The 24,496-nt window shown below is 37.3% G+C and overlaps 1 protein-coding gene across 5 annotated transcripts in view; it reads left to right on the top strand.

Annotated features, from left to right (window-relative positions):
- Positions 1–24,496, top strand: part of SGIP1 (SH3GL interacting endocytic adaptor 1) — a 204,664-nt gene that overhangs the window by 121,275 nt on the left and 58,893 nt on the right. For 3 of the 5 annotated variants that reach the window (XM_084871371.1, XM_084871368.1, XM_084871372.1), the window contains 6 exons: positions 12,956–12,980; positions 13,922–13,973; positions 15,496–15,581; positions 18,111–18,203; positions 20,210–20,284; positions 22,455–22,955. In XM_084871371.1, the coding sequence (XP_084727497.1) occupies positions 12,956–12,980; positions 13,922–13,973; positions 15,496–15,581; positions 18,111–18,203; positions 20,210–20,284; positions 22,455–22,955 (832 nt within the window). The remainder of the gene's footprint in view (positions 1–12,955; positions 12,981–13,921; positions 13,974–15,495; positions 15,582–18,110; positions 18,204–20,209; positions 20,285–22,454; positions 22,956–24,496) is intronic. The other 2 variants (XM_084871369.1, XM_084871370.1) reach the window with 1 other exon arrangement.

Below are 24,496 nucleotides of genomic sequence, written 5' to 3'. Positions count from 1 at the left end.
TATGGGTAATAGCTTTCTGTCATAATTCTCTTCCCAGTGAGAAGTCTGTTTTTTTCACCTAAAGTTTCATATTTCAGTCACTTGACCCTGAGGGTAAAGGATAGTACTTTATTCTCTTTCTTATACTATTATATTTATTTTTATGCTAAGCAGTTTCTATAATTATATGAATTATAGTATAAAAATAAGTATAACAGTGTGTGTGTGTGTATATATATATATATATATATATATATATATATATCCCTTTATTCTTTGAAGAAAAATTTATTAGTGCCAAAAATTATATATAGCAATGAATGTACTTTTTAATTGTTCTAGAAAAAAAAATCTTAGCATGTGAATCACTCACATTAATTATGTCAGAAAAATGTTTCTCAGCGACTTGGGGAGACCTTATTTTAAACAGAATGAAGTCAGATTTCTTTTTGCTTCTCATATCTGCCTAAGGGCCAGCTACTCATGGCATGGACCTCAGTATTGTTTTGAATCAGCTACCAGCGCAGCAGTGGTACAGAGCCTAGCATACCCGTCTGAGCCTCTTGTACTAAAGTGGCCAACAGACAGGGAAGGCAAGATGGGCTGGTCTCATTCTGTTTTGCCAAATTGAAGTTTCCTTTCCACCTCCTAACTTATTTGAAGCCTGTCTTTATTTTATTTTGTTGACATGGTTCATAGGGATTCAAAATATGCTGCCAGAGAGTAATGACAAATGATAGCATATGTTATATCCAGGCATTGTCTGCTAACTGTTTTATCCGTTTCATTGATGCCTTTTCTCAGTGCTGAGCATCCCTAGTTGAGAACTAATAAATAACAGCCATAGCTGCATTGGAACCAAAGAGTGGAGCCAAAGTCTTTACAGTAGCCTCCAAGACCCTCATGGTGGGGAGACTCCTACCCCAAGACTCATACCTGCCACTCTTCCCTCTCATTCTACTCCTCCCGGGCTTCCTGTTTGTGCCCTCTTCCCCCCAGAGCTGCACTGTGGCCTCCCTCTCAGCTTCAGGAGTTCACTCCAGTCACTTTCTCAGTGAGGCCTACTCTGATCACTGTATTTAAAATGGCAAAACTCTCTGTCTTGGCATACCCAAACCTCTTTACTTGCTCTGCTTTTAAAAATTGCATTTATTATCTCAAATACTAAATACTTTCCATATTTATTTTATTTATTATCTGTCTCCTCCTACTCCCAAAATTGGGGGGGTGTGGATTTTTTTTTGTTTTGTTGTTTTTGTTTGGTTGGTTGGTTTTGTGTGTGTGTGTGTGTGTGTGTGTGTGTGTGTGTGTTTATTATCTATTGTTCCTATGTTTTGTTTACTAACATGCCTAGAATAGTTTCTATTCTTTATTAAATACTCAATAAATTATCTGTTAATGGTTTAATAAATGAATAAACAAAATTCAGTTTTAAATGTTGCCAATTTTTAGCCCCTCATACAGAAATGTAGCCTTCAGCAAGACCTAACTAGAATGACTAGTTGCAGTAGAAAGGGATTTGGGCAATTGCAGCCAGAGAGATTCTCCAGCTGCAGAGAGCAGGGGTCTGTGGGCTCCTTGGAAAGCTATTGATCATAAGGATGAGCTGCCTTTCAACAAGGTTTGCAAATTAGAGAATTTATATTTTCTCAGGCCATGGAATGGGGAAATCCCTGCACTTAGAGAAGATTGAATGGTTATATTTTAGGTATATGTTTGTTCAATCCAAAAATTCACTTACTCTCTTTCTAAGTACTAGTGCATGTGGGGGTATACATCTTTTTCCAGTGCTATTATTATCTTTCCCATAATTAAAAATCAATTCTGATGCAATAAGCTCATTTTAAAAAGGAAAATTATCTTGCCATGTCTTTTTGTTTGTTTAACATTCTGAAGAAACCCTTAAGCCAAGATTGGTAGCTGCTAACAATTAAAGCAAAACAACATTTTAAATAAAGATCGTTTAATCATCACGTAGCCTAGAATGGAAAGGTGTGAGGAGGAAAGAGAAGTGCCATATCATTTGGGTATTCAAGCTTATTGCTCTGATTCTAATTAAAGAACATACATTTAATTCTAGAAAAAAAGGCTGAGAAATTTACCTTAAAATCAGAGTTTAATTTGAATATCTGAAAGCAGGCCGAGAAACACAATCTGAAAAGCCCTCACTCTCTGAAAAGCTCATTCTTTGAGACCTGCTATGATAGACAGGCATGACCTAACTCTTTCCATTGGAAAGATCCAAGATTATTTTCCAAGCTCTCTGATCTGTGAGTTTTTAGATCCCAATGCTGAAAAGTCCCTGAAAGTAAGTTTAATCTGTTTAGGGAACTTGAGTTGTGCCAGGAGCCAACCCTTGACCAGGCTCTCTAGAATTAGACAACCTGGATTGAGTCCCAGTTCTACTCCATTGTAACCATGTGATTTAGGAACATATCTTTGCCTCCTTTTCCTCACTGGTAAGTTAGTGATAGTAATGACACCAACCACCTATAATAGTAAAACAATAATAATAAGGCCCTAATAAATGTTAGTTGTCAATATCACCCTCTCTTTTAATCCTACAATTCAAAGTAGCAGTCATCACTGCTTTACAAATTATGAAATTGAGGCATAGTAGAACTTTTTCAAGGCATTTAAAAAATGGGGGGGCTAAGGTAATTTGAAAATGTATCTAGCACAATGTTTGGGGCTAGAGAGAGTCCATTCATAACAATTACTGTGAACTAATTATCGAGTGGAAATACCTAAATAATTCAGAACAAAATATGAACTGCAAATTATATACTTGCAACATGTACCTTTGTTTTCCTTGAGGCAATTAAATGCCAGGCAAATAAAAAGGCTTTCAATATGGGCTTATTATTTTGAACAAAAGGAATGTGTTATCTAATAAGAGATGGAAACAATTTATTCTGACCTGGAGACTTTGGGGGAAGGCCGTAGGAAAGAGTGTTACTCCTTGAAAGATGAGTAAGCTGTAACTGAAGGAGACAGGAGAATGCATGGAAAGCTGAAGCATCAGCCTGAGCAGAGGCAGAGCAGAGGCACTGCGCCATGAGGAGATTCAGCCGAGTCTGCAGCTAAGTGTAGGTTCATACAGAACACAATAGATGACCGGGGCATGAAGGTGAGCTGGAGCCTATCATGAAGGCAGTAAATGACAGAATGAAGCTTACATTCTATTTTCTGAATAATAGAGAGTTTTATGAAGAATGGAGTAATATATTCACCTCACTATTTTGGAAATAATTCTGAGGATAGAGTAAAAGGATGGATTTAGGAAATGAAACTGGACCTAGGGTCCATAGCCTAGGAACCACACATAGAAAGTTCATGGAGTACGTCAAGAAATGAAGGCTTCACTTTGGACAGCTGATGAGGAAATGAAAGATCATTCCAAGGAATCAGACCACTCGCCAAGAAACTAATTTTAATTGTCCATGGGGAGTGGGGAAAACTAAAAGATGGAATGACCGAATGATGGTTGTAGCTAGGGTATCTTAGGAGATGACAGGTACTGGGTTCCCTGACAAGACTGCAATTTCTGGAAAACCTCATGCTCATAATCATGCCTGGCTTTAAAACATAAATGACATTTTTCAGCTCCTTTTAGTGTATTACAAAGCATGCTTTTCTACTTCCAAGGTACAAATCTATTTGATAAACAGTTCAAAAGAGAGCTTAGAATGTTTTCAGTGAAGCCCATTTCTATGCCCTCTATAGCTTGAACACTTTACCTCTTACCAATCTTATTTAGGTATTTAGCTGGACCTCTAACAAGAAGAAAAATTAACAAGAGAAAACCCACACAGAAATTTATTAATATGCAAACTTCATGTATGCATGAAAGACACCCAGGAAAAATAAGTAACTCAAATAAATGACATTTAGAATTAAATATCATTTTTATAGGGAAAGGGCAGGGGATATACCCCTCTAGGGGAAAGTAAGTAATTTTCAGGAAAGATGAATGGACCTTTAGAAGAATAGATGGGAGGTATCATGGTTTGTGACAGTTTGTCTGAGTATGGTGTTGCCTTCTGGTTTCCTCTCTTGTGATGAGTTAATGCTCCCTGGTTGATGAAATTCCCAGAAGGAGGAGGATTAATGACAATTGAGTTTCTTTGGGAGTATTTTTCTTTAGGCATTTGTTGTTTTCAAGTGCCTACAGCTCAAAATAATCAATATGCCAAAATGGCATGTTTTGGGGTGATATATGCTGCTGCCCTGCAATTTAAGCCAGCAGCCTAGGAATTATTAGAGCAATACCTTGGAGAGCTGCTTTAAGCATGGTTATTCTGAGCCTTGAGCTACTGCTTCTTGAAAATGCATTTCACCTCTTTTATGTTCTCCTTTTTCCTTCCCATGCTTACGCTTTTAGAGGAAAAGTCCGGTAAGACATAACAATTTATTTCTACATTTTGGCCAAACTTTTTTTTCCATTTGCTTTCACCATCTGTATATTGAATGATGGATTGTGTTTTATACCTAAACAAGATTTTGAATAGGGGGCGGGGGGATGAGGAAGTTGGTTGCTAAGTGATTTTACCAGCTATAAAGGGCCACAGAGTAATTTTACCAGTTATAAAGGGCCTCAGGGTAATTTTGCAAAGATTCACATCTGCCTCAATCACAGGCATATGACCAAATATTTTAGGTATTGAATTTTGTTTATTGCAACTTCCACTTGAATTAGTCAAGTTACATGTACATACTATAACTAGCCAAATATTTTTAAGTTAATTTTTTTAAATATACAACATGTTAATATCCATCCTGAATGAATGTTTGTGAAGCTGGCCTAGAAAAAGGAAGTTACTTTCTTTTTCAGTTAATCTGAAAAATATCTTCGTATAATGATTGCCAGTGGGAAAGGGGATGAGAGAAATGGAAGAGGGCAAAGGGGGGATAAATGGTGGCTGGAAGAGACTTGACTTAAGGTGGTGAGTACTCATACTGCATTGCCAGATAGTTTGTCTTCATCCTAAAGCTTTAAAAACAAATAGTAAAACTGGGTAGAATTAAAACAATAAACATAATAATCATATACCAATTTTTTTCCTAGGAAATTCTCTAACATGGATCACTGAATTTGCTATGACTAGATTATATAAAAATAATATTCATTTGGTGCTTTATAGCTTTTCACTCATTTTTCTGTTTCCCCATGGCACTGAATTTAGCAAATGAGGATGTCATAAAATGTCATAAAGCTTCAAAACCTGAGGCTAGTTATTTAGTGCTTTGGATGAACAAGACATTATGTTTTAAATATCTTAAAACACTAACCTACTTTGGCTAAGACTAAGCGATCGCAGTTAACATAATTTATGTTATTTTGTGCAAAAGAAAAAAAAAACAACCTAATGTGGAGTAAGGACACTGTGGGGACTGCAAGGACATATTCTCAAGTATATTCTATAGGGGAAAATATACGTTTCACATTATATACATTTTATAAATATAACATGTACAAATACAAATAAATAGCCTTATTCTAGAAATCAAATCATAAGTTAGTAGTATTTACTCACTTTGAAAACAGCCTCAAAATACAGAGTTATCTATTTCTGAAGTGAACACCAAAATAAAAGTAGAGGGGAAAATAAAATGTTTTTCAAAACCTCCAAAATTTATCAACAGATCTAGATAAATCTCGGAATTGAACAATTAATGTTTAATTAGGAATGCAAGAAATTTGTTCAGAAAAATAAATAGGCCATGCAGAGTCCCTGTTTGAGTAATCAGGTGAAATAATAAAAACAGCAGATGAAATTTACTGAGAGCTTATTTTCTGTGATACAGATGTATACAATCAGACAATTGGCCACCTGCAGCTTCTGAGCATTGGATAAGTGTTCTGTTATGTAGTGTAGTTAAAAACAATTTTAGTCTGCATTTAAAAATTAGAACATTTGAATTTTTAAAAATAATTTAAATAGTGCATTTTCATTCAACAACTCTGAAGATCTGGCAGTATTAGGCCCACATTCCGGAATAGCAGGCACGAGTATACCTAAGTAGTGGGCAGTTAACCAAAACTTTGTGAAACACATGTGCCCTTACACACAGCACCCCAGCTCTTTGCCCTGTACACATTTGAGTTTTCAACAATATAATTAGAGTGTTCAGCTCATCTGTAATAATAAAAGCATAATATGCTAATTAGACCAGACAGCTGAATCATTCCGGATGTTCTTTTAAACGAAGTTGCATTTGCAGAGGCCGAGGCAGTTAGGGGCAATCAGGCAAGCAGGCGAGTGGTTAGAGGTGATCAGTCAGGAAGGCAGGCCAGAAGTTAGGAGCCAGAGGTCCCAGATTACGAGGGGATGCAGGGCAGGCCGAGGGCCACCCCTCCCACACACGAATTTCATGCTCTGGGCCTCTAGTAGAATATAAGCCCAGATACAGAATGAGTTTCTTTCCACCACTGAAACAAATCTATTGGTAGCACAAAGAATGCTAACAGCTTAAAGGCCATGGGAAATATCAGAAGAAACAGTAAAATAAAACTTTTAATAGGCAAACCCCTCCCCTCTAGGCTGATAATGATTTGACTGTCCATGTCCTTCAGCAATGCCTATAGCTCCTTAAAGGTGATAATTAACATATATAAAGCCCTTCAATTTTAATTCTGGAGTTTGGTGTGTGTGTGTGTGTGTGTTTTAAGGTTTCAGATAGCTCTTAATTATGAACCTGAGGCTTTCTGGGTCTGACCTTTCCACAGCTTCTACAGGGTCTTCTGAATTCTGGTTAATGAACTTGTGACTATATGAATTTGAACAGCTGTTCCTTGATGAAGGCATTCTTCAAATAGTTTTCCAAAATGCTGTCTTATGAGGTGTCTTTTACTAGAAAAAAATGCAAGAACAATTGATTAAAATTTAGGTTTTTAACTCACTGGAAATTAAAATATGATTTACTTTGGGTGGATTAGCATGCTGAAATTATTTAGTAAAGTACTGTTCTTTGTAATCTTATATCACTAAAAATTCTTGAATTTAAGTTTCTCCTGGCTGTCTAAAATTTGCATTTTATTTTGTATTTTTCTCATAATTTTATTTTGGGGGAACTTGTGTCATTTTTAATTCCCCCATTGCTGTATTTTATATTACTTTTAAGAATGAATTGTTGTCCTGGCCAGTGTGACTAAGTGTTTAGAGCATCGTCCTATGTTGGCAAACTCATTAGTCAACAGAGCCAAATATCAATAGTACAACAATTGAAATTTCTTTTGAGAGCTGAAAACTGACTTCTACGCATGGGCCAGGAAGTTTCAATCACACTGTACGTGTGCACCAAAATGTATTTTATGGAAGAGCCACATTCAAGGGGCCAAAGAGCCGCATGTGGCTCATGAGCCGCAGTTTGCCAATCACTGGTCTATATATTGAAGGGTCTTGGGTTCAATTCCCAGTCAAGGACATATACCTAGGCTGCAGGTTTGGTCCCTGCCCTGGTAGAGTACGTATGAGAGGCAACCAATTGATATGTTTCTCTCACATCAGTGTCTGTCTCTCTCTCTCTCTCTCTCTCTCTCTCTCTCTCTCTCTCTCTCTCTCTCTTTCTCTCTCTCTCTCTCCTCTCTCTTTCTTTTCCTCTCTCTCCTTCTCTTTCTCCCCCTCCCTCCCTTCCACTCTCTCTAAAAGTCAATGGAAAAATAATATCCTCAGATGAGTATTAACAAAACAAAAGAATGAATTTTTTTGCCATGAAATTGAAGCTGAAATCATAAATTCCCACATGTCTTTCTTTCAAGGAGATTGTTAGTTTGGTTGTTAAAGAATTATAAAGCTCGCCCTAGCCAGTTTAGATCAGTGGATAGAGTGTCAGCCTATGGACTGATGAGTTATGGTCAAGGGCACATGCCTGGATTGTGGGCTTGCTCCCCTGTGGGGGGTGTGCAGGAGGCATCTGATCAATGATTCTCTCTCATCATTAATGTTTCTATATTTCTCCCTCTCCCTTCCTCTCTAAAATCAATAAAAAATACATTTTTAAAAAAAGAATCATACATGCTAAATCTTTATATAGAAGAGTATTTGAACTTTTCTCAAAACAGTATGAATTAGTAAAAGAATTTAAGCCCAGAAATGCATATTCATCAGTCCTTTTTTCTAATTTTATTTAAATTTCATCTGTGCCCATAGACAGATTTATAAGAGAGATGGAATCAATTTGGATTAGTACCTGTAAAGTAAGGCAAAAAATAAAGTCTGAACTCTTACAAATGAAACTGACTAGAGTAAATATATCTAAATTCCTGGCTATTTAAAAAATTCATCTGAGAAGTAACTGTTCCTAGACATTAGCCACAAGGCCTCTTTGCTTTTTAGGAGTTCTCCAACAATGTCACACTTGGTATCCTAGAAAGAGCATGATGAGAGTTTATAGGCTGAAATTCTGTCTCTGATTCTACTTATTTGCTAGCTGTGAGTCTCAGCCTCACTTTCCCCTTTATAGCATAAAGGCAGCTGAACTAGATAGCCAGAGAAGCCTCCCACATTTAAAAGATTATAGGTTTTATTTCCCTTGTGTGTTCTGGAGAGTAGAACCATCCTGTTCATTTGAACAACCTTCTTAGTTATTTTTATATTTGTACTCCTGGCCCACATTTGGAGATTTGGCCAATAGGGGGTCCCAGGTGGCCTCTGGTAAATTCATAGGTTCTCATATCCTGAAAGTGAAACTCTGAGCATCATCTCTTCCCTCACTCACATCACAGTCATCTTTGTTACTACAGAAAGATTTTAAAGAGTGGACCCTATCAGAGATTGTTGGGGTAGATTGATAGCATTAGTCAAAGTTTGGGGAATGAAAGAAAGGAATAGTATGCCTGCTTGTGTTTTCCGGACATCATCTGGTCTACTAGTATTCTATTGGTGCTAAACAATTTCATTTTTCCATTGGCACTTGGCAGGGGTACCTCATCTTTCCCACCACATTCTTACTCATTGATAGAGGCTGCCCAAACCACTAAGCCAAAAATTGCTACTTGCAAAATAAGGTCCTAATTGGCATACATCCCACAGAACACTAAGAAAAGAACCAGGCTAAGAAGCAGTATCTCTAATCCTGGTCTCTGATTTTTGGAGTCTCCAATTCATGCCCTAATTATGTAGGAAATGCATTGCTTATAATGCTTGTTAACACCCTGTTGTGTAGGGAATCAGCTTTCCCTGAATTGCCTGTTCTCTAAAACCCCTCTCCCCAAATAATCCGGAGAAAAACTCCCTATGCCAATTTAACACAATTTCTTGTATGTTTCCACCTTGTTCTGTGTACCAGTAACTTGAAAGTATTACATCCCCAGGAGCAAAGCTATATTATTCAACGGACAGATTCTCTTTAGAGTTCTCCCAAACTTTCTTACGTTTTAAATGAGCCACAAGCACCATGACTGTCTATATTCCTTTGACCTGATTACTTGGAGTGCATGTTTCGTTAGCTATTTATGAAACCTTCTATTACCCAAGCCTGTTGACTGATCCATCATTCTCTGACTAGGTGTCTGTTCTCTCTTCCTTTTTGCTGATCACAGAGGCGCAGCCCGGTAAGAACTTTTAACATTTTTATCTTAAACCTGTATAGAGAAAATTGCTGCCAAGGCCAGGTGGCCAGGTTGGCTTCTCATCAAATTTATCGAATGAGGCAGATGAATTCAGTTTACTGGTTGGAAGTATCTGGTTTTATAAGTGTCCATACATATTTTAGGATTATAAGAACACTTCTCCATTAATACATTAAACTAAATTAATACATAGGTATCCCAACTCCTAACGTGGTGGTGGTGGTGGTGGTGTGTGTGTGTGTGTGTGTGTGTGTGTGTGTGTCCACGTGCATGCTCATGCAAATAAGACCTGGAGATTGGCCAGAAAGCATCATAGAAGTTTATAAGTTTAAAGAAAAAGAAAACTGTAAGGACAATAAAGAAACCATTTTTAAGCCACATGGTTTTTTTAAGACTGAATTTGTAATAAATTACATTGTTCAGTGTACACTGATACATCATAATGCATAATCACAGTTTCCATCTTAGAGGAGGAGACATGCTTTCAAGTCGATATGCCTAGGCTATCATATAATTCTATATGCCATCACTGAAGACAAAATCAGTTTGGTTTACATTGTTCAAAGTAAAATCTCAATCATTTTCCTCAAATTGAAGAGTGATGTATTCAAAACAACAAAAACGGGTCTTTGTTATGTTTTAAATACCCTCTTCTGTCTGGCCAGTCCCTTGAGACAGGAAATGGAATTGAAAACAATGCCATCTGAAATATCCCTAGGTCTGTGCCAATTCAATTAATTGGTTATTATTTAAGGCAAATACTGTGCCCCAGCTGAGAAACTGGTGGTTTGCTGGTAAAGCAACTTGGCTGAGTGTCAAAGAAAGCAACACCTGCAAGTATGGATGATCTCAAGTGACATCTCAGATTATGACAAGTTACTCTTTTTCTTTAAAGAAAAAAAAAAGTGAACTAACTAATTCAAAATGAAGGAAATTCTATCACAACCTACATATAAGGGCAATCATTGAAAATGTGGTCATTTGGTGAGGTTTTTGTTTTTTTTTTTAATTCAAAGGGCTTTCTTTCTGAATGTGGTTTGTGTAGTCAACATCACTATAACCCAGCTCTGGATTTATCATTCTGCAACACCAAGGCTATCAAAATCTGTATGCCACATCCAGCTGACAATGGGACTTCCTTTTCTGTTGCTGTTCACTTGCAGCTCAAGTATCTGTTCCTTTCTAAGTTGATCTTACTTTATCTTTCCTAATTTCTAAACAAGCATTTTCTTGCATGTTTCTGCCATGCCTTGCCTGCATTTAGTGGACAATTGTTTATTCATGTGGAGTATCTAATAAAAACGTTGCAGGGGCTTCTCATTCAGGGTCTCCCAACAGTAACTATCTGTTGAATGAATTGATACACCAGGAATCGATGAATACAAAAGAGGCGTGGAACCTTTCTTGTTTTCATAAGTATTACCTTTTTTTTGTTAAAAGGGTAAGGTAGACTGAAAGGTTTTCAGTACAGCCTCAGGGCCCCCTAATTGCTGGATTTCAGGTCTCACAATACTATAGGGGTCCTATTCCTTAGAACCTAGAGCCTATGGGTCTCTTCCTTCAGACCTTATTAATAAAAATATGACCAGCTGAGGTTTCATAACCTAGGAAAACATTTTGTTTTTTGTTTTATTTTGTTTTGTTTTTTTAAATATTTTTTTATTGATTTTTTTACAGAGAGGAAGAGAGAGAGATAGAGAGCTAGAAACGTTGATGAGTGAGAAACATCAACCAGCTGCCTCTTGCACACCCCCTACTGGGGATGTGCCCGCAACCCAGATACATGCCCTTGACGGGAATCGAACCTGGGACCCTTCAGTCCACAGACCGAGGCTCTACCACTGAGCCAAACCGGTTTCGGCTAGGAAAACATTTTGATTTAAACAATTTGTTCTCTTGTTATTTTTGTCTATACAGTCTTATTTTTCAAAAGCCAATTTGTATTCAAACTGTTGCTGATTTAAACTTTCACATGTATTTAAATGTTTATGAATTTAAATAAATATGTTAATTTAATAAAATATATTCATTTATTAAAATAAGTGATTGTATATAATTAGATTTATTTAAACAAATTAATATTTTAAACATCAAATATTTATTTTTAAAGTTCTTAACTACCAAAATAATAATTCTCTACATGGCACACACACACACAGATTGTGTTATTAGTCAGAACAAGACAGAAACTAGTTTGAGAGATTGGGCCACGCACTACAAAACATCTAATGGATCCTGTTCAGATGGAAACTGCTCTTCTATAATAAATGAGTTGAAAATGAGACAAACCCCAATTCTGAAAAATCTTTACAAAATAGGGGAAGAAGCTTCGTATAGTGCTATATCTCGTCCTGAGTTATTGATGTTATCATTTGAGACCAGAAATTATATATTACCACTAGATTGACACTTCACCAATGTAGGGAAGTAGAAAAACTGTTTGTTGACCACCCACCAAATTAATGGTCATACCTTTTGAAATACTTTCCTATACTTCCACTTTTCCTATGCAGCTCTGTCTGCCCCATCATTCTCCTCAGGCAGCCCTGCCAAGCCACACCCCACCCACAGTGCCACCCTTTCAGTAGTCTGTTTTTCTGGAAGCACCTCATGCTAAGACCCTTTCCTAGTGGTTTTGAATCAAATCTTTGTATCTAATCAGTCCTTCTGTTATCAAAGTAAGCTCCTGCTAGGGCCTATTACTAGTCTTCTTGTCAGGCCTGTTTGTATTTCAGTAGTATCCCATGCCTTGAACTAAAGGAATGACCCCCCAATGGTAGATTGTTGGGCCAGCTAGCAGGCAAGTAGAAGAAATTGGGGTGGGGCAATCTGGTGGGAAGGATGGAATTCCCTGGCTTCCTATGTAAAATAGCCCATTCAGTGGCAATGCTTCAAAGGTTTCCTTCTCTATAGCATTTGCCACTTATATCCAGTTATATGCATTAATAAACTAATAACTGTTTCTACTAGTTTATGATAAGAGCAGGCAGTACTCCTAATATAGTCTATGATTTTCAAACATCAAATGTAACTTAAACTTGGACTTACTTTCTTGTCTACTAGACTTCAGGGTTGTTTTTTAATAGGCTGTTTAATAATTTACTTTAATTTTTACTTTATTTTATATTTACTTTAAAATTTACCAGATCTACCCAGGTAAGGGATTTTTCTGGTTTGGGAGACTTATAATTTACCCTTCCTTTCTCTCTATAATCCTAAGTAAAATGAAAACTGATTTATATGAATGTGTCTACAATTTCCAACTTGAATGTGATTCTGAGAAAATTTTCATTTTCCACATCGATTTCTTTGAGTTCAGTTTAATTGCAATAACAGAAATATACATATTGTACATAACATATATGTGGTCTTAAACCTTATAGTGTCTATTTCTAATTCTAGGGTGCAATTAAAAGGAACTTATCCAGTAAGTATATCTTAGCTACCAAAAATAGAGTACAATTTAAAAGAAGGAATAAGTTCCTTGAATCTTGAAGCATATATACATTTGACTTATATACTTTTGGGCTTGATTTTTAAGACTTACAAATATGCCTTTTATAGCAAAGAAATATAAGGATAAAGGGGTTTAGTGGGTTCTGATGATTAATGTTTAAATTCTGAAAATGAATATGTTTGGGGGGAAACTTTGCTTATTTTCTTCCTGTATTTTTCAACTCTTGTGTCATTTGACTTTAAAAATGAAGTTCATCAAGTGTGTGCTTGATGATGGGGGGTGGAAAGAGAGGGCAGAAGGAACTGAAGATAAATACAATTTACCCATTCTTGTGTTATTTGGTATAAAAATTTTAGTCAGCTAAGGTGACATGGAATAGGTTATAATATACATAGGGCATGATCTTCCTTTGCTGCATACAACACATTCTAGGGAATTCTAAATTCATGGTTCCTGGTTCAAGGTATAACATTTTCTTGGCATTTCAAGAAAAGAACCAGCAGAGAATGCTCGATTCATGTCCTATGTACATACAGCCTGGCTTACTGTTCTCTTCTGGTAATTGGGAAGCAGACCTGATCAAGGAGGCATCAGACATTCGAAGAATGTTATGCTACTCCACCAGCTCTGCAGTATACAAATCTTCTATTTGATGGCTATCGTGGTAATTCCTTGGTTAATTAGGCTTTTACAAATGCCAGAGGAAATGCTACTACATGTGCCTAATATAAGACCGTTGCATTGACAGGGGAGAAGGTTTGTTTTCTGGGTTTGTTTTGCAAAGCTTTCATGTTGAGTTTCTTATTGATGGGACCAAACTCTCTAAGTGTTTCCAAACATAGCTCATAAGACAGATGAGTAAGGAATGGCAAGAAAAATATGCCTAAAAATTCCTTTGTCCTGTGTATCAGGTGAGGAAGTGGCCAGACCCAGGCGTTCCACACCGACACCAGAACTCGTAAGGTGAGTGTGAGAGACTCTGGCTGTGTTTCAGACAAGGCATCACCACTGTTAACAGTTCAGCCTCTCATTTGGACTAAACGCAGCTCCTCTTACAACAGGACCTGCCATTGTGTGTAAGTTCATAGTGTGATTCATTTATGTTATCGTTTCTCATAAGTGCAGCCTGAGAGACACCTTTAGGAAAGGACTCTGTAGTCACCCTCAGTAACTATCAGAATGAGCAGACCCTCACTAATGGCAAGACTGAAAATCTGTATGAAGAGGTCCTTTGGGGTCTGGATGCCACGCTGAAATATGTTTATATTTTCCTACAAAGAGTAGCCTGTTTAGTTGGATACAATTTCATGATACATTCTACCTGCCACACATCAAAGGAATCTTCTGTTTTGTTTTTGTTTGGGGCAAAACATTGTATTTTATACTGTGTATTTATTGGATTAAGCAAATATACAAATGGACATTGTTTCCCAAAAAGACTCCTATTGAAAAGATGAATCTTTTTTGGTTTCTCTGCTTCTCCAACCCCTCCTTTCTCCCCTTCACCTCTTACCTCCCACCACCCACACAGAGAACTAATTAGGATTAATCTGGGGAAGAAATGGTGAAGATTATGCAACTTTTCATTAATAATGAGTTTAAATAATCATTGGGAAAAGGAAAAGAGTTTAACTTATTACCCTCTTTCCCTCCCTGATTTCTCAGTACTCTTTTTCTCTTTCCGAGATGTGCTATCTTAAGGTATTAAGAGATCATAACTAGTCTATTGGGTAGGAGGCAGGGATACATGCAATTATTATAGAAGCTGGTAGACCCAGTTTCTTTTAATACAAACTTCCTGGGTGGCTTATCACTTAGCCTCCCTGACCTATCTCTCACTAATTATAAACTGCATTAACTATACACAGGGGTGTGGTGAAGACAAATAACAGTGGGTGGAGATTTTTTGTTCTTTTTTAAATTAGAAGAGTCCTATATTCTGTGTGTTTTGGGAACATTTAATTGTTTTGTTTTTTAATATATTTTTATTGATTTCAAAGAGGAAAGGAGATGGAGAGAGAGATAGGAAACATCAATGATGAGAGAGAATCATTGATTGGCTGCCTCCTGCACACCCCATACTGGGGATCAAACCCACAACCCGGGCATGTGCCCTTGACTGGAATCGAGACTCTATCCACTGAGCCAAACCAGTTGGGGTAGTTTTGGGGATCTTGAGAGAGAGAGTAAGGTCCTTTGCAATAAACGTATCTCTTCTAGGTAGAGGTTCCTCCTTCTAGTTACTGAAAGGACACCTTGGTCTCCCATTGAGGGATCTCGTCTCCTACCAACTCTCTTGTGCTAATACATTTGACATCCTTACATATATTTTCTAGACCTATGGGAATTTACACACATGCGTGCTAACATACATACATACATACATACACAAGTGCACACATACATCTGCCTTATTGTGAAAACATGTATGTGTTTTTCACCATTAATATTCCCTTTATGTTTTGCTTTAATGTGTGTGATTTAGCAAAAAACCTCCAGATGACTCTATGGCCTTAGCTCCCCTCTTTGGCCCACCATTAGAATCAGCTTTTGATGAACAGAAGACAGAAGGTAGGAAAAATGTATATATCTGTATTTTTTTTCTTTTCATTAACTTAAAAGTAAATATATATGTTTTGAAGCATATTTTTAATGTATCATCAGATCTCCAGTAGCTGTGTTTGGTAATATAAAATGCTCTTATAAAAATAATTTAAGAACACTATGGCACATATATTAAAAAGTATTATTTTTCTAGGATCCATTAGTGAGGGAAATTAAAGTGTTAAGGTCAAGACTTAAAACCATAATAAGTAGGCTAAGCTACTGTAACAAAGAGGTGCCAAAATATAGTGACTTCTTGTTTCATGTTAACAGTCTCAAAGTAAACAATTTAGGACTGTAGGTTGGCTCTGCTATTCATCTCTGGGTCTGAGGGGGCTGCTTCAGCTCCCATCATCTCCCAATAAGAAGAAGGGAGAGTAAGGTTGGGAAGGCCAAAGGACCTCACTGCCAATTCTTATAAGAGCAAAATCTGGAAGAGACATACATCACTTTCAACCAGAGCCCATGACAGATCCTTTAGTGCCACAGTGCCAGCTAAAACTCTTGAACTATGAGGAAATGGTGAGAATGCTGGAAGGCAGCTTGCAGTCAGCCACATCTGAACAGCTTTCAATTATTTGGTTAGGAAAATGTATCATAAGCATCCCTAAATATTCCTTCAGTGATTTGTCCACAATTTAGGTCTCTTAATAACTTATCTGTGATCATCTATTCTTAAGGACATAATCACGTAGTGACTGAAAGTGGGATTGGATTTGTGTCATTTGAATCTACCTATTAAAGGAATTTCATAACTATATGGAAACCTGATATACAAAATAGAAAACAGTTCTTAAAATCCAAGGTGGTATTCGACATCGAATTCATACAAAGAAAATGCTGCTTTACATCCTTAAACAATGTTTACTTTTATGTTAGAAGAAAACAGAGCTAAAACCATTTATGAGGTTTGTGATGGAGGGGAGATACACCCCTGGACTTGTCAGTGAGCCTGGCTTGAATGCTCTTTAGTAGGTTTCGGCACCAGAAATTCAGTGAATTTCCAACATTTGCACCAAGCACATTCGCTCTTCCAATACCCACATTTACCTGTCATATCTACACACTCTCACTTTTTTTTATTGATTTTTCTATCACTAGTTTTCAAAGCTTGGGAAAGTACATGTATTTTGGAGTCAGGCATGCATGCCTGGGATCAGATCTTAGCTCCTTTGTGTTCACCATGTATGTTCTTAGGCAAGTTATTTAATCACTCTAATCTTTGGTTTCTTCTGCTGAAAATGGTACTAATAACAACCACATGCTGGTATTTTTTTTCACATGGTGAGATTTTGAGAATTAAATATATATAGTAATAGCTATGGGCCTTTTGGTAAATGATTTACATACATTTTGTATATATTATACTTATACCTTTCAATCCATTTAGTAAATCTTTGAGATTGCTTTTATGTCTACACTAAAGGAAGGGAAGCTCAGAGGTTAAATGACTTGCCCAAGGTATATAATAAGTATGGAGGCTGCATTCAAATCCACATTCAACTAACTTTCCAGCTTGTGTTTCACAACATAATGAATTGCAACCAGTACTTATATTGCCCCTGATACATGATGCGTGCTGGAAAGAGCTGGTTATTTTCATTGTTACCATAGCAATAAAAAAATCAAAAGGAGAAGACAAAACAAGTAGAAGAAATCTTAAATTCAATGTCCTTAGGTTCAATACCTAATTGCTCTGATTTACTTAAGTGTCTAAGCACTTGTTTATTTTTCTGGTTCTCTTAAGTACTTACCAAACAATTTTTGATCATTTAATTTCTTTCTCTGATGCTATGAAAGGTTTATTTAAAGACCCTAGAAGATCCTTTAAAGATACAAGCCACTATATAGAAAGAACCTAGGCATTTTAATTTTTTTAAATATATTTTATTGATTTTTTACAGAGAAAAAAGGAGAGAGATAGAGAGCTAGAAACATTGATGAGAGAGAAACATCGACCAGCTGCCTCCTGTACACTCCCCACTGGGGATGTGCCCACAACCAATGTACGTGCCCTTGACTGGAATCAAACCTGGGACCTTTCAGTCCACAGACTGACGCTCTATCCATTGAGCCAAACCGGTTTTGGCCAGGCATTTTAATTTTTGAAACATATTCCTAGCAAACTTTAAACCAACTTAAAGCAACTTTCCATGGGATAAATGGCTGGATTTTCAAATAGGTACCAGAAACTGAGTTAGTGTATTCAGAATGTGCTTGAGTGATCAACCAGAAAGAAAATGCAGTTTTTATTTAGCTGTATGTAAACACACACTCTCCTGTATGCATACAAAAACACACACCCCACTCCTATTTCCATTTTCTGCTTGAAAAGGACGAGGAGCAGCATATTCCTAGATTAATTTGCTAATTCTGAGGCAGGAGGGAAGTAATTTTGGGAAGTTCAACTTTAAATTGAAATGTTAAGTTCTAAAATATAGGGGTATTTCTTTTGTAAACTCACCCTGGAATTTTTTTTTTTTTTTATGTTTCCAGTTCTTTTAGATCAGCCGGAGGTATGGGGTTCAGGCCAACCAGTTATTCCAAGCATGGAGTCGCCAAAGTTAACAAGGCCTTTTCCCACTGGAAGTAAGTTATGTGCCTGCTCTGTCTGGAAAAATAAGTGACTCATTTTACTGTCTGTCTGCATAGTGAAATTAGGCAACTTTTAGAAAGTCTACATAAGCAGCGTTTGGACTGTATAGTTTTCAGAAAAGATGTTGTTCTCACAGGCTTTAGAGTTAAAGGTGCCAAGGCAGGTTGTCAAGGCAGGAATAACATAAATAAAGTAAAATCAGTAACTTTGGATCATAGTCTCTTCTGATATTCCATAGACTCACTTATTCATTCGTTCATTTAGTCATGCATTCAGTGTGCTTATTATGTAAGAGTGAAAAGAAAGTGAGCCAAAAAACCTACCATGCTCCAGGCATGGGCTATCACATAACACAGAGGTACCACATGGCACCAGGTCAGGTGTGGTTTCTGTTAGTCCTACAGAACAACTGAGGCTGCATAGCATAGAAAGACCACATTGGGAGGAGAGAGTGACGAATGGAGAGCAAGAGAAATGATGCTATATGGTAGAGAGAAGCCGAGACAGAGATCTGTACAAATTTATCTCAGCGCCACCAGGCCATCAGCCCACCTTATTCCAGCATGCCCCTCCCCATTCCAGATCCCAAATATCTTTAGAGCCCTTCGCCTGCAATGGGGCTGAATGGATTGCTCATTAGGTCAAACCACCTGTCAGGTGGATTTATTGAGTTCTCATTTCAGTAGAGGTATCATAGCAGATATGCAAGGGGAAAGCATTCCTTAAAAATCCTATGGGAGGAAGACTGGATCTTAGAGAAAGGTGTTTGGGGATGGTGGGGGGATGCCGAGGGTATTTTTACTCTGTGAGGTTCGCATAGAGACCAATTAATACTTTTTCCAGTCAGCATCCCCAGGGCTCTGCTTTTTGATGCCTAAAAATAATCATTGGGATTAACCAAGGGATTCCTAATCAACAGCCCAAGAGGCTGTTTGTTGGAAATGTTGCTGTAAAGCCATGTGATCCATTCCTTCTGAGAATATTTCCTTTATAAAGCAGGAAAAAAAATCAACACTTTTTAATCTTGAACTTTCAAAGATGTATTTTCAAAGGATTAGAACCGCAGTGGGATGAACTTTTTGGATATAACAAATATGACCAGTAACAAGAAAACATTATTTTAAAGAAAGGATAAAAACAAAAGTACTGTTGAAACAGTAATTCCTAATTTTGCCTACAAAATGACAAGTCTAGTTCAGAAGGATTAGGGCCACAACACAATACCTTTTTATCTTCAGGAGTATTTTTTGTTGTAAGTTTTACCAAGGTAAAATGTTCATTCTTCTTTGATTCAAATCATTTTGCTTCAGACTTTCAAAAATATACTAAAATTTAAGACATATAACTTAGAGAAATCTTTCTAGACTCAATCCATATAAAGCCACGTGATCTAGTATTTCCAAAGACTGGATATAATATCCCAACTATGTTAATTTAAGAACTTCTCACCTGAGTCCCCACCCAAGCTGTTCTCTTTTCCTTAGTCACACCCTGGATGCTAAAATACCCTCGGCAACCCCCCACCATCCCCAAATAGTCTTCCTCCCATAGGATTTTTAAGGAGTGCTTTCCCCATGCACATCTGCTATGATACCTTTATTGAAATGAGAACTCAATTAGGTATTGTGTTAACAAGATACCTAATTAAGTTAGAAATTCCTTGAGGGCAGAGGCTCCTTTTATTCAACCCTGTGTACCTAGTTCTGAGTACAGGATATAAGAGGTTTGTCATATAGTAATGAACTATTAAAATGATAATACTATGGTTACTATCTGACATTCTTTTGGCAAATTTTTATTATCATAAAGTGGAAGAATCTGAGTGGGTCCTGCATCAGTCCCTTAGCTTTGAATTTAAAAAAATATTTAGACCATTAATGGCTGTTCCGTTTCTGAGAGCAAGAATACAAATGAAAGCTTAAATCCTGCTTCTCTACAGAATATTGTCTAACTCAGGGAGAAAGTAATCAATAATGCTTGGCTTCTCATCTCTTTGCAGCACCTCCTCCACTGCCTCCAAAAAATGTACCAGCCACCCCACCCCGAACTGGCTCCCCCCTCACAATTGGACCAGGTAAGCCTTTCTGCTCCAGGATGATGTGCAATCAGAACAGTATTCTTGACGTGCCCATCATATGTTGTAAGCTGTAGACTAGACTAACCATGAAAATGTTTGCATTTAGTTTTACTTCTATTACACTCTATCACAAAGGCTTATTTTAAAGAGTCACTCTCAAGTTTCACAAAAATATTCACTCTCTCAACTAATTTTTCCTCTGTATATTATTGCTGAATGAGGGTCACATTTACTAGTAAAATGAAAGAAAAAAAAAATCTCACTGTCAAAAGTCATTGTTTAATTGGCATGTTACTACGTTGAATCTCATTTTCATGATATGCAAATTAATAGTCTCAAGACGCAACTGTTACTTTTCCAAGAATGGAAAACATTTTTGCCAGAATTAAAAACTGTTTAGTCTATAAAGACATGAAATAGTTCCCAGGATGTGCAGCATACTGGTAAGCTCAGACGGTGGGGAATTTTTTTCTTAGTAATCATAAAAGTACCTATTTTCCCATGGCAAAAAGATGTGCAAAGATAATGACATATAATAAGCAAGTGCTGCATGCCGTTAGATAATTTCTAAGGCACATCTTGTTCTTCTATTAAAGTCAATGCTACATATTCAATTTATAATCTACCTAGTCTTTTTGGCTAGCAAGACAAAAGCAGTAATGGTTATTTTATGTGTCTGGGCCTTCAGAATGTGTTCTTTATCACCTTTGGAATGCTATTGCAGCTCCATGCATCATCCTTTCCTGTTTATGCAGCCTGGTGAGTTTGATAGGTACAGAGTGGGATATTTATCAACAAGAGCAAATGAAAAACACAGTCATTTATGAAATTTATATTGACTCAAATCCAAATCCAGAGTGTCATCAGGAAAGGCGTTTGCAAGTTCAAAGCATTTTGGCCTCTTGTTATCTCCATAAATATGTTACATATAAATAAATTTACCTGAAATTATAGATATTGTAGGCTATGCAAACTGCTGCCTCATTTATCTGTAGCCTTGGAACCTTGAATGTGAACTCCTTTCAAATGTGAAATATGGAAGCATTAAGCTGGTTGTTTCTGCTCATGCCTTGCAATTAATTATTTAGGTAACAATTTTTAATTTGAACAGCCTCAGTTTTTAAAAAGTACACTTCCTCACACTACAGTTGTTATCAAATCTTTCCTACCAAGGTCTAGAAGGTAGTTTTGAGTTTTTTTCTCATATGACTGATAAGAATAAAAAAGAATAGCTGATATTAATATTTATCAAAACATAATTTTCTATCTTGGGACTTCAGATATATATATATATATATATCCCGAGACAGAAAATTATGTTTTGATAAATATTAATATCAGCTATTCTTTTTTTATCTCACAGTCATGCCTTTGATATTAGTTAACCAATAAGATTTGATGAAAAAAGAAATTATACAGATGTTTTTATAATTTCCTTCCCTGGGAAACAGGTATATATGTATGTAACAATTCTAATAAGCAGTGAATGTCTTCTCAATAACCTATGTATGTGTTGTGTGTGTATATATGTGTATAATATAAATGTGGAGCTATCCTTTAAATAATCTTTGTACTGTGTTTCTAGTATATTTAAGGTAGAAGATATACAGCTAATTATGTGCTATTCTTTTAAACTAACAGATATTATAATTAGTTTCACCAAACATTTTTATTTAATATGCTAGAGTAGATCATCAAATGTGAGGGTGATTTTTCAGCAACCCTGTTTTTACTGTATTACATGCATTTCAGTGGGCCAGATTTTCACAAGGGACTGCCTTTTGGGCATTTGTAGTCCCCCAATCTTACTTTTAATGACTCTAGCACTGCGTCCTCAGAATGATCACACTCTGCACTCTTGGGAGCAGCCCCTGAGAGCACAGCATTCTCAGCACTTTCCATGATGGTAAAAGTAGCTAAAGGGGGTCACCCTGTGGCAGGGTAGATAATCACAAAGAAAGATGATGCTCACATTCTGGAGGCAGGGAACCCTCCTGTCCCCTTCAGCTCCAATCAAGATACTTTTACATCATGAAATATGCCCAGTGAGGCACCTAGGAAGGCCATCTACGTATTTACCAAGCTTGGCCTCACCCCTCCCACTCCACCCTCCTTAAAAATAATATTAAACTCAATTAAAATTTAAAATCAACTACTTTAACCACAGGAAATGACCAGTCAGCCACAGAGGTCAAAGTTGAAAAACTACCATCAATCAATGACCTGGACAGCATTTTTGGCCCAGTGTTGTCCCCCAAGTCTGTTGCTGTTAATGCTGAAGAAAAGTGGGTCCATTTTTCTGATACATCCCCGGAACATGTTACTCCAGAGTTGACTCCAAGGGAAAAGGTGGTATCCCCACCAGCTGCATCAGATAAACCAGATGACTCCCCAGTTCTGGGCTCCCCAAGTCCTCCAGCCCCCCCAGGCCCTCCTGAGCCCCCTGGCCCTCTGCGAAACGTACCATCGCCGCTCAATTTAGAAGAAGTCCAGAAGAAAGTCGCTGAGCAGAGCTTCATTAAAGATGATTACTTAGAAACAATCTCATCTCCTAAAGATTTTGGGTTGGGCCAGAGAGCAACTCCGCCTCCCCCACCACCACCCACCTACAGAACTGTGGTATCATCCCCCGGACCTGGCTCTGGCAGTGGTACGGGGACCACCAGTGGTACGTCTTACTGTTTGAGTGTGCTTCATGTGACTGGGAATGGCCATGGCTGCTGCAGTCTGAGCAACACCCTCCTTCCTGGCAGTTGCCTATAGCACTTCTGTCATCCCTCCTGTGGTTCAGGTGCCCTGTGGCCCCATGGCATGTCCTAGTCCATTGAATGCTCGCAGTCATAGTGCAAGTCTGTGGATGTGTTCTGCCCAGCCTCCCACCCTGCAGTTAGGGAGTGTATGTTTTTAAGCAAAGCTATGAAGTCATTGTTTGGAATTCAGGAAAGTTCTAGAAAAACAGATTTCATAGTTGGTAAGTTTTACGTAAAATGTCTGATTTCTTTGTCAGATGTCTCCACAATGACCCTAGTTTTATTTTGTTTTATTTTTAATTTGTTTTGTTTTCAGCTTTATTGAGGTATAATTGACAAATAAAATTGTAAGCTTTTTAAAGTATACACATGATGATTCGATATACATATATATTGTAAAAGGATTCCCCAGATCAAGTTAATTAATTTCTTTTTCCCAAGAGTTCTAGTTTTTGTAAGCCAATGTGGGGTGTGTTTTTGTTTGTTTTTTTCTCTCTTTTTCTCTTTTCCCTTTTTCTTTCTTTTTGTGTGAGAGGAGAACCATGTTAGCCCCTCTAACTTATTTCTGAAAAACAAAGTTAGAAAATGAGCTTATAGGGGACAGCAAAAAGAAGATATCTCACTATATCCCCAACCTAATTAAGATGCCACTAAAGACAAATTGGTCTCTGGTTTCATTTTGATGTGCTCATCAGCCTATCCTGTCATCTCTAAGTGTGGTGACAGGTGATGGGAAAGGCCATCCGAAACATATGTTGACACTGAATCTGAGTTTTTGTTTTTTTTCCTTATTTGAAGCTTCATTTTGTGATCTATCACTATGAAAAGATGGGGAAAACCTGCCATGCATACCAAAGAAAGACCAGCATCTTCTTCCATGCTGTTTATCCCACTGGTGCACACCTTTGCCTGGCAAGACCCTCCCATGCCTGAGGGTTTGGTTCAGGCACCTTCCTGGGGTGCCATGTGCTATTTGTTTTTTATTTGCTTTGAAAGAGGACACCAAGTCTAAGTTAGTTAAGACATTTGTCTCTATTCTAATAGTCCTCATTGCTGCCTCTTCCATTGGAGTACCTTTCAGTGCTTGCTCTGTGTGTGCAAGTTCCTCTGTAAGTATAAAAAATGAAAACTATTCAATATTCAAAAAAAGTCTGAAAAGCATGTGTTAAAACAAAATCGGATTTTGTTAATTTTTTTTTTACCATAGGACCTTTGAGAGCCTTTATTTTGCCAGTAATAGCAACAGCTATAATTTCTTGTCCTGGCACCATGCTAAGGGCATATTATTTTATACTCACAACAACACCATGTGGAAGTTACTCTTATTTCCCCCACTTTACAGATGGGAAAACTGAGGCTCAGAGGTATCCAGTAATTTTCCCACATTTCCTCAGCTAGAGATGGATACTCAGGTCTGTAGAATCCATAACTAGAATTTGTAACCACTGTTGTCTACAGG

This window comes from Pipistrellus hanaki, assembly GCF_964339955.1.
Source record: "Pipistrellus hanaki genome assembly, chromosome: 2".
Taxonomy (NCBI): domain Eukaryota; kingdom Metazoa; phylum Chordata; class Mammalia; order Chiroptera; family Vespertilionidae; genus Pipistrellus; species Pipistrellus hanaki.
The sequence above is the reverse complement of the archived record's forward strand: the minus strand, read 5'-3'. Positions and strand labels throughout refer to the sequence as shown.